Consider the following 10,417-nt stretch of genomic DNA (forward strand, 5'->3'; position numbering starts at 1 on the left):
CAATTAATTTAAAAACAAAAAATTGTTTAAAAAAATTAAATTAAAAAACTGCACTGTTTATTACTGTTTGAATTTTTCTTTTTCCATTTTTTTGTTTAGTTTTTTTTTAGATAATTCTTGACTAGAAATTTCTTAATTAGTTTTTTTTTGTTTTTTGTTTAAATACATAGAATTGATTTTTTTGCTTGTATGTAACTACACTAAATATATATATATTATAATATATAAATATTTTTACAATAAATATTTTTTTTTTTGAAATTAAAAATTGTAGAAAAAAACACATTTTCTTAAATAGTTAATTAAATAAATTATGTAATTTTAAAAATAATTATTAAAAAAAAGAGCGAATATATTCATAGATGTATGTATATGCCAATTTTTTGTTGTTGTTGGTTTTTGTATTTTGTTTATATAAAAAAAGACAACTAAAGAAATCAACTAAATATTTTTTTTTTTTTTGAGTTGAGTTGTTTGCTTTTATTTTTTCTGTCATCTTTTCTATGTATCCCACTGTAATAGTTCTTCTTTTCAATTTTAGGGTGCAGTTTATTTTTGTTTCTTTTTCTTTTTTTCTTTTTGTTAAAATTTGCCTACGATTTGAGTTTTTCTTTTTTTATATTTTTTGTTAAACTTAAATATTTAATACTGGAGCAGCCTCAATTGGTGTTTTTTTTTTAAATATTATTTTAAATTATATTTATTTTGTTTTTAATTAAAAAAAAGATGTGTACTGACAGTAAACAAAAATTAAAAAACAATTTATTTATACATAAAATTGTCAGTAACGGTAATTTATATTCTTTTTTATTTTCGTTCGAGCAAAGCAAACAATATTTTTTATGCAATAGTGCTTAAAAATCGTCGGGCAATTTCTCTAGAAGTCCAAACAATACTTTGAAAACAAATCGATTTCCAGTTTTTCAACTGTACAAAGGTTTTAAGTTGAAACAAACCCTTATTCGCCTTGTGAAATTGGGTAAAATTTGGTATCTTTGCATTTAAAACTTTGAAGGCTTCTGAAAAACAACAATTTTGTACCTTTTTTAAAAGTTTGATCCCTCAAATGTTCTTTGTATTATTTGTTGCAGGGAATTGACGATATTCACTATCTTTGTCAGTCAGGTGGGAATTAATCACATTCTTGCAAAGCAATTTCTATAATGGCGAAAGCATTACTCAACTTACTATACTAACATAGCTTATCAAACTCTGTGAAAATCCTGCGTCAACTTAAGAAATAATCAGTTGCGGACGAGCCTTCAAACAACTTTATTACTTTATCCATAAACTGTATAGATTTTAATTTAGTCCATTTTAGACTTTTTGGGACATCAAGCTTTCTCCATTTTTCTTAAAGTGAATGAAATTAAATCAACTATCACCCAGTTAAAATTACTTAATCGAAAAAGTTGCTTTACTTTACAAAAATAAAGTTGAAATAGTAACGCACTCAAGAAATTAGAATGATACCAAAATGAGAAAATCATGTAGTTCTTTAGGAGTTATAGGACCTGCCTATTATTTTGTATATCTTTCCCATGTTTGTTCGATAGTTGGAAATTAACAGGAATTTAACTACAATGAGAATTTCGATATTAAAGTCAATTTATTTCCATTTCACAATAAAAGATATTCTTTGAATAAAATTTTAGACCGAATTCACAACAGCAGTGAAGTGAAATGCAATTCGTTTAGTTGGAATTTTGTTCATGTGGAGCTCACAATTTGGTCTAGTCTTTCTCGAATATTGCAGAACGTAAAGTTCTAACTAATCAGAGTTTAGACATAAATTTATAAAACTTGTAATTGCGTGGGAATGGAATTGAGTTGCCACCACAGTTTTGAGTGCTTTTAGTTTTGTTTTCTAGTATAACATCACATTTCTTTGTTTTTGAGAAATAGTTTTTTCTACCATAAGCCTTGCTTATTAAGAGATTACAACCACTCAAAAGCTGTCCGGATTGCTTCAGATAAAAATCACTATTTCGAAACAGAAGCGTAAGAACCTCTAGGTACTAAATTAAAGCAATTAGGTAGTTAGTTATTTGAAACGTGAAATCACAGGAGCATGTTCAATTCCGAAAGAAAATTCCTTTTTTAACTAGGTTTATTTATTTGGTATTCAAATTACTATAAACTACGTCCTAATTTGATATGGAGCTGCAGTCACCTGATATTGTATATAATAACTCATTTCAAATTTCAACTCGGTTGGATTCATTTGGACCCGACTTAACTCAAATGCGGACATCCCAACTCGAAGAACCCAACACGATTGTCATTTTCCGAGACGTACAAATTTAGGCAACGTTAATTTTGTATCAAAACTTATATCAAAATTTGGATCTGATATTATAATCCCCGAATTCGATTGCAATGAGTAAGCTAAAATGAGTGGTCTCCAATAGGTTGGAGCTGTATTTTGACTTTTGCTTGCATAAAAAAATATTAACTTTGCTTAACCTTTACGATACAAAAAAAATATTTGTAACAAGAACAGACAACCATTAAAATTACAGATATAACATTGATTGCAATTATTAAAAAAAAAAAATCGATATTTGTTTGTTCTTATCTTATTGTTAAACAATTTTTGTTTACTATAATTTTTCAAAAAAAAAAAAAAAAAAATGTTATTGTGGAAGAGATATTTTAACTATAGTACATTATTAAAATTTTTCCTTTTTTTATGTATAAATTTTATATCTAATTTTTTTTCAATAACTAGTCTTTTGAACAAAATATTTCGACTATATATTTTGTTGATTTCTTTAGCTTTTTTTTTTCTTTCTTGTCTTAATAATTTGAAATTATTAATTTTTTATTTTTTGTTGTTTTATCAAATGTAAAAGAAATAAAAACGGAAACAAGTAATTTCCATTTTTTTTGTTTGTATTTTCAATTTGAATTTTTCAACACTTTAAAAAAAAACTTTTCTTTTTCAACAAAACCGATTTAAAAAAAATGTACGTTTTTTTTTTCATTTTTATAGTTTCTCTTATTTTTTTTTTTCTTTTATAAAATTTGGTCTATTTAAAAAAAAAAAAATTAATAAAAATTTAGCCAAAAACATTTATTAAAAAAATTTTGTAATAAATGTTAAACCTATACAAAATTAGAGCTGCTTTTTTTTATATACTTTGCGAGTTCTCCAAAAAAACACAATGTGTTTGCAATAATTTATTATTAATTATTTATCATTATTATTTTTTTGTTTAAATTTTCTTTTTCTTTTTTTTTTTTAACTAAATAAAATAATTTATTTCTATATTTTTTTAATAATATAATAATATATTATATATATATATAAATTTTATATATATATGAGAAGATACTACAAATGAGAGATACTTCCTGTGTTGGATCCTGTGTGTCTGTGTTGTTGTTTGTTGTATGTGAGAGAGAGAGATAGTAGAGAGATATTTTTTAAGGGAGAGAAGGACTGGGAATACATATATATCTACTATATATATATATTTATTTTGTATCATCCCTTCTACCTAGTTGCTTAGACAGCATTCATACTAAAAAGGGGAGAGAACAATAGTGAAAGAAAAAAAAAAAAGTTTTTATAAATATCTTCAAATTCACAATAAAAATAAAAATCAATAAATATATATATAAAAAAAAGAAAAAGAGTATATTTATTATATACTTACTTTGCCTTATTGGTCTTAAAGCTCACTTGCAGCACTCGATTACCCATAGTATAACCATTAAGTGCTCTAATTGCCATAGCTGCTTCATCATAATTCGTCATCGATACAAATCCATAACCTTTGCATTGATTTGTTGTTGGATCCTTAACAATCTTAACACTTTGCACCGCACCAAATGGTCCAAATAGTTGCCACAAAGCACTCTCTTCACTTTCTGGTGCCAAATTATATATAAATATGGGATATGCTCCACCTGGACCAGTGGCAAGTGTTGTAGCAGCAGCAGCTGCTGCAGCACCCAAACCATTCGGAATCATTACATCCAACATATCTCCAGCCATCGGCGAGAATCTAGCCAAACCCTTATTAACCGGTGTATGCATAGCGCCCCCAATTCGACGCACCAATTGTGGATTCAAAAACGCTGGAATTTGTGGTTGTATGATTTTACTAGTACTTCCCGGTGTATTTGAGAATTTCACAACAATTGGATCTGTGCAATTTTTAGGGGTAGTACCATTCAAAGCAATTATAGCTCGGGTAGCTTCTTCACGTTTATCAAATCGTATAAAACCAACACCCTTTGTCTGATTATCGCTACCGGCATTTTGTAATATACGCGATGTAATTATAGTTCCAAAGGGTGAGAACACACCTTCTAACTCAGGTTGTGTCATCGATTTAGGCAACCCTGAAACATATAAATTTGCCCCTTTAATAGCATCTGAACTTGGTCGAGCAAATGATACTTTTATAGTTTTATTTTGTAATCTCAAACCATTTAAAACATTCACAGCCTGTTCGGCATCTTGCGCACGCAAGTAATTCACAAAACCATAACCCAAACTTTGTCCTTTCGGGGAGTTTTGTGGATTTAACGGATCGATAAATGCCTGTGATTTATCACGAATCAGCTTGACTGATTCAATTTCCCCAATACTCGAAAATAATGCTCGAATTTCATCTTCGGTCATTGTTTGGGGTAAATAGTTGACAATTAGATTTGTTCGAGTTTCATTTGTTTCCATTTTGCCATTTTGACTAAGTGGCGATTTGGGTTGTTGGAGTTGTTGCGTGACTGCAGCGGCAGCAGCAGCGACAGCTTGCTGATTTTGTTGTTGTTGGACTTGCATTATTGCTTGTTGGACTTGCTGTTGTTGTTGTTGTTGGATTTGCTGTTGCAACTGAATTTGTTGCTGAGCTTGGGTAGCAGCAGCGGCAGCTTGCTGATTAGCTCCTTGTATTATAGCTTGCGCTTCGACACCAGGAGCGTTTGTCATCATGAAAGCGGCTGTTGTTGGTATAGATACTATTTTGTCGAATTAGAATTGCTTATGTGTATGTGTGTGGATTTTGTTTGGTTTGACGACGGTAGTGTGGTTGTATATATTTTTACACACACAAGCACACTCTCTTTTTATACACTCACACACACGGATGATGAATGGTATAAATAAAATAGTAGTAGAATAAATAGCTTATTTTGTTTGTAGTAGTGTTTTTTGTGGAAAACTATACACAAAAAAAAACGAGAGACGCGAGAGAGTGAGACAGAGTAGATAAAACAGGGATATAAGACAGACAGAGACGAAACAAATGATGGCTGCCGATCAATTTATTGATTTTCCTTTTCTCGTTTTTTTTTTTTTTTTTCTCTCCCAAGCGAGTATACAAGCTAGAGATACACAATTTTTTCTAAGTATTTTTTTTTCTTTTTTGTAAGTAGAAAAAAATATTATATCCAAGTTGCACAATGCAATTTATAATTAAAAATATGTATATTTTTTTTGATTTGTTAATCTTTTCGGTGTTTTTTCTCTCTAATTTTTTCTCTTTTCTATTTGAAAGCTAAAGGCTGGCCTCACATATATATAGAAAAAAAATTGAATAAGCGGATTTTTTTTCTTCTTCACACTTTAGATATATAATAGAGATGGGGCGATATTTTTTTCAATTTTTTTTAATTTGTAGGAAGATTTAGAACTTTTTTGTAATAATTTTTATTAATTTGGAGACTGCACTTGTTTTTTTTGTGTTATTGTAATAATTTTACTATTTTTATAATTATGAATTAAAAAGATTAACAAATTAACATTTAGTTTGGAACTCAACTCGCAGACGACATTACACTATGAAGTTTTCCACACGAATGAGAGGAGAGTTTCTGCAAGTAAAATAGAAGGTACATCACAGACGACACACAGGCGCGGATGTAGCATTTTCTTTTAAACAGGGGGGGTGGTTTATTTGGTTGTGTGTTTTTGTTATGGAAACGAGAGGGAAATGGACTTTATTTTTCCTTGGTGATTGGAGGTGATGTGAAAAAGAAGGGGAAGTTTTTGTGTGATAATTTATGCACAAGTTTGTTTTAGAAAATTCATTTGGAACAATGGGAAGGTGAAAGATTTTGATGTGTGTCCTTTTTGAAGTTGGAATGCAAAACTTTTTAATTTTGGGAGATGCTTTTTTTTTTGGGATTTGGCTGCAATTATGTAAAATACAAGGTGGTATCTTAATAATTAATATTATGGACTTATTTGAAGGGTGTGTGGATATGGAATCAACTAAGCTGATAGTTCTTGATTAAAAAGGTATCTTAAGTCTACTTCGATTTATACCTAAGTACCTACCTTCTTATTAGATTTTCTTTAGTGACTTTTGAAATTTTTTTGGGTAATTAGGTAAACAGAAATTATTGAAAAAATTTTGTATCTGAGGTCCTAAACTATCAAATCGTCATAACCTCGCATAGTACCTATTATTTATTAATTACACTGGTCAACAAGGTTTTGCCCAACAAGAACCAAAATATAATTTTCTAGAGGTTTTTGGGGTGCTGAATTTGAATCCGAAGTCAGAAAATTTTGATTGGCCTCCATTTTTGAAATATTTTCGTTTTTTAAGCATTTTATAACGGTAATATTTCAAAAACGGAGGCCAATCAAATTTTTCTGACTGCAGATTCGAATTGAGCACATCAAAAGTAGGTATATTTTGGTTCTTGTGCCAAAAAATGTTAAATTTTGTTTACCAGGGTTATGTCGATAATATTTAAGTAGGTACCTATCTAATTTATAAATAATTACTGATACAATAGGTGTGTTTTTTATTACCACCGGTCTTAACTGGACAAAAAAAAACGCCTCGGCTTAACCTGAAATCTTGGCAGCACTGCATATTGAATGTTCCGAAAACAGCAGACACAACAAACATTTAGAGTTGTCATTTTTTCGCTTTCGGGTTTTTCTTGTATTTTTCTTGTATGTTTTACAAAGAGACACAAAAATGTATGCTACTAAAACTAGTTAAATACATTTTGTCATTCCAAAAGTGAGTTTTCACGTTTTTAAACAAATTCTAAACAATTTTTGAAAAAAATAGTTTGGTAGCACAGATTTAAAACTGTTCAAAAAGTTAAGCCCAGAGAAATCTCCGGGCTAAACAAGTAAGCCCACAGGGCTAAGGTGTTGTTGTATTTAACATGTCAAATGCTTATCCCCGACTGCGTTTTATTTGTCCAGTTAAGCCCGGTGGTAATAAAAAACACACCTAATGAAAAAACGCGCGCTGATATTTTAAAAAGTGAATTTTAATAGCTACATGTCGTCGAAACAACGCCAAAACCGTGAATCTAAATTTTTGAACATTTTCACTTGAATGCGTCATTTTACTTGGTATCGGTCCCTCTATAAACTGAAGTCTTTTTTTTTTCAAAACTACTATTGGGAGATTCGTGGTTTTGGCTTTGTGCCCACGATAAAGGTTTTATTTAACCTCCCGGTACCCCCAGTGCCAGTAGCCCAGTATCACGAATGATAAAATCTCTGAGGGCTCAATATTATTTTGAAAGAGAGCAAAATAATATTGCGGGACTCAAGTTTCTCACATGAATACAATTTTTTTTTAAATCCATCACTTCAACTGCAACTTCACACAACTGCAACTTTTCTTCAAATATTCAATTGTTATAAAAATTATTTCAAAATAAATTATTTCGTGAAGCAAGCTCAGAATAATAACATTTTCTTCAAATTTTTACTAAATTTTTCATGTTTTTAGCACTTTTACAATTGCACACCACCAAAAACCAAACGTAAAAACAATAAGAAAATACAATTAAAGAAAGAGAACTAAGAAATAAATCCAAAAAATGTTTGCCTCAGAAATATCCGAAAAAAAGTGAGCACTCATCTGAGATTTTTGTCTCACTTAAAAAATCTCTGAGCCCTCAGAGATCTCTTTTGGTGAGACCTGGGACGCACCTATTAATTTAAAAAGCCTGAGTCCTTGACTGGCTGAATAAAATGGTGCGCCACAGCTACACCATTGTATTCAGCCAGTGAGTTTCAGGAGGCGATGATAGGTGGTTGTACTTGATATATTTTCTATGAACTGTAAAACCGTCAGAAATTCAAATCCTATTAAAATATTTCATTTTCGATTTTCGACAAAAGTCGTCTATCGATAGAGATTCACAATACAATATTGACAAAAGTCGTCTATCGATGGACAAACGACACTCGCAATAACGTTCATAATTCGACCTTCGTTTGAATTGTTGAGTGAAACTAGTTTCCTTTTGTTTTTTTTTTTCCAAAATAAATGAATTCTTATTTGAAGCTTAATTTTCTAGTATGTTTTCTTTTTTTAAAGTTGATAATTATTGAATTTATTAGGTACCTCGGGTTATTGCAACCCTTTTTTTGTCAATATGTAGATAGTTCCAATAATGGAAACAATTTTTTTTTTGAAATTTGCTCAATTTACACCTTTATAACTATATAGGTAAATAAAATCTTTTAAACCACTATTTTGCTCTTTATCTTATTCTTTTAGATTTATAATTATTGACATCCTTCCTCTCCCATTTCAATAGACTCGTGATGGATGTAAGCAGATCAAATAAAAATCCGCAAAAAGTAGATGATTTTTTGTTCGCTATTTAGACCTAATTGGTGTCCATCAACTGTGGAATTTCGGAGAGTAGCCCATATAAGGACCACCCTAATGTACATATACATATTCTTTTACAAATTAGATGACTTTTCTTATATTTAATAAATAAATTTTTTATTGTAGGCTTAAAGTCAATTTTATTTTATTTTTATCTTTTATTTTTGGCGCTACGTTTCAGGGATGGTTATCCCTTTCATCAGGCCTTTAAATAAAAATGTTAAATAATTAATAAACTATTTATAAATAACAAATTTGGAAACATACAAAATAAAAACAATATTTGATGAAAGCAAAATGATTTATGATTTTTACAAAATAAGCAAAATATTTAAAATTAAAACAAACTCAAAATTTAGTCAACAGAAAATCGGACTGCGATGGTCTTAGTATTATATACAGTCATTTAGCTAAAAGTTAAATAACCTCACTTATGTATTTTTACTACAGAAACGTAGCGCCAAAAATAAAAGTTAAAAATAAAATAAAACTGACTTTAAGCTTACAATAAAAAAATAATTTTTGAACCATATGTACATTTTTAAAAAATGTGCTTATCTTTATCCTTTCTCTTTTAATTTAAATTTGTTGGTGCCTTTTTTAAGTATTAAGAGGGCTTCAGGCAACATAGATTGAAATTCGAAAATAAAATAAAAAAAAAAAAAAAAAAAACAATTAATATCGATTCATCTGTCCTTAGAAATGGCCTCAAATTGTGTATAAATAGGATAAGTCCAAGTATGCTAAATAAATAACTTATCAAATATTGAGGAATATTTATTTTGTTCACCAAATAAAAGTACACAAAAATACACTTAAGATTAAATGGAAAAAGTTTCATAATCGCTTCTTTCATTGAATTTGGAGTAAATCATATTTTTATTCTACTGTACTACTAAAGGTTCAAGAATCGGTAAGATTTCTGAGTTTTTTTTTGCATTTTTAAACAATTTTAGAAATGATAATAGCCCTGTTCCATTGGAGGTGTTAGTTTACTCGTGAGTAGAAATCTAGTACAACAACTACACATTCCTATCTCCTCGAGTAGAAGATCATGTGTTAATTCTAGTACTTGATCTACTCATGAGTAAACTACCACCTCCAATGGAACGGGGCTAATAGAAATATAGCCCCAAGAAAAAATTACTCAATACATATAAGAAAATGTATTGCATTAAGTTACTCTGAATACTCTAGTCAAAACTGACAAAGCACCAGCTTTCACATACAAAAAGAATTACCAAAATCGGATAACCCAGTCAAAAGTTATGAGGTGAAGAATACAGACGAATTGATAAAATAAATTCCAACCACAAACTGATATTCCCAGGGGTATTTCACTACCCCAACAATTTAATTTTGACATGGGCCTGATTAAACAAATATTTCAATATTACGTATGTGTATGTGCGAGGGGAAGGCGACGTCTTATGACCAGAGATACCCAAAGGAGATGGGAAACTTTCGTACGTTTTACCCCCCAAAACCCATTTGTTTATTTCGTGTTGTTGTAATCTCTTTTGTATTCGTGAATAAATGTGAAAAACACACATAGTGTAGCCACGGTGTTTTTACGCACACCTAAGCAAAAATGTACGATTTTGCACGCATACTTAGCCAAAAATGTATATTTTTTCACGCATACTTATCCAAAAATGTCTAAAGCAGCTTGTAGGCAAACCCGTATGACGTCAGAAGTTTCTCATCTCTTTTGGGTATCTCTGCTTATGACGCTTTATTCTTATTCCGCTATGTTCCTATGTTTCAATTTCATAGCTAGTTTTTTATTCTCTCATGTCTCT

The 10,417-nt window shown here is 29.8% G+C and overlaps 1 protein-coding gene across 1 annotated transcript; it reads right to left on the reverse strand.

Annotated features, from left to right (window-relative positions):
• Positions 1-3,120: 3,120 nt before the first annotated feature.
• LOC129906781 (protein elav) lies at positions 3,121-5,819 on the reverse strand. The gene is made up of 2 exons (XM_055982699.1): positions 3,663-5,819; positions 3,121-3,527 (listed from the first exon to the last, which is right to left on the reverse strand). Exons 1-2 carry the CDS (start codon positions 4,943-4,945, stop codon positions 3,512-3,514), a joined length of 1,299 nt encoding a protein of 432 aa, XP_055838674.1. The 5' UTR covers positions 4,946-5,819; the 3' UTR covers positions 3,121-3,511.
• Positions 5,820-10,417: the final 4,598 nt, after the last annotated feature.

Source organism: Episyrphus balteatus, chromosome 1, assembly GCF_945859705.1.
Source record: "Episyrphus balteatus chromosome 1, idEpiBalt1.1, whole genome shotgun sequence".
Classification (NCBI taxonomy): Eukaryota; Metazoa; Arthropoda; class Insecta; order Diptera; family Syrphidae; genus Episyrphus; species Episyrphus balteatus.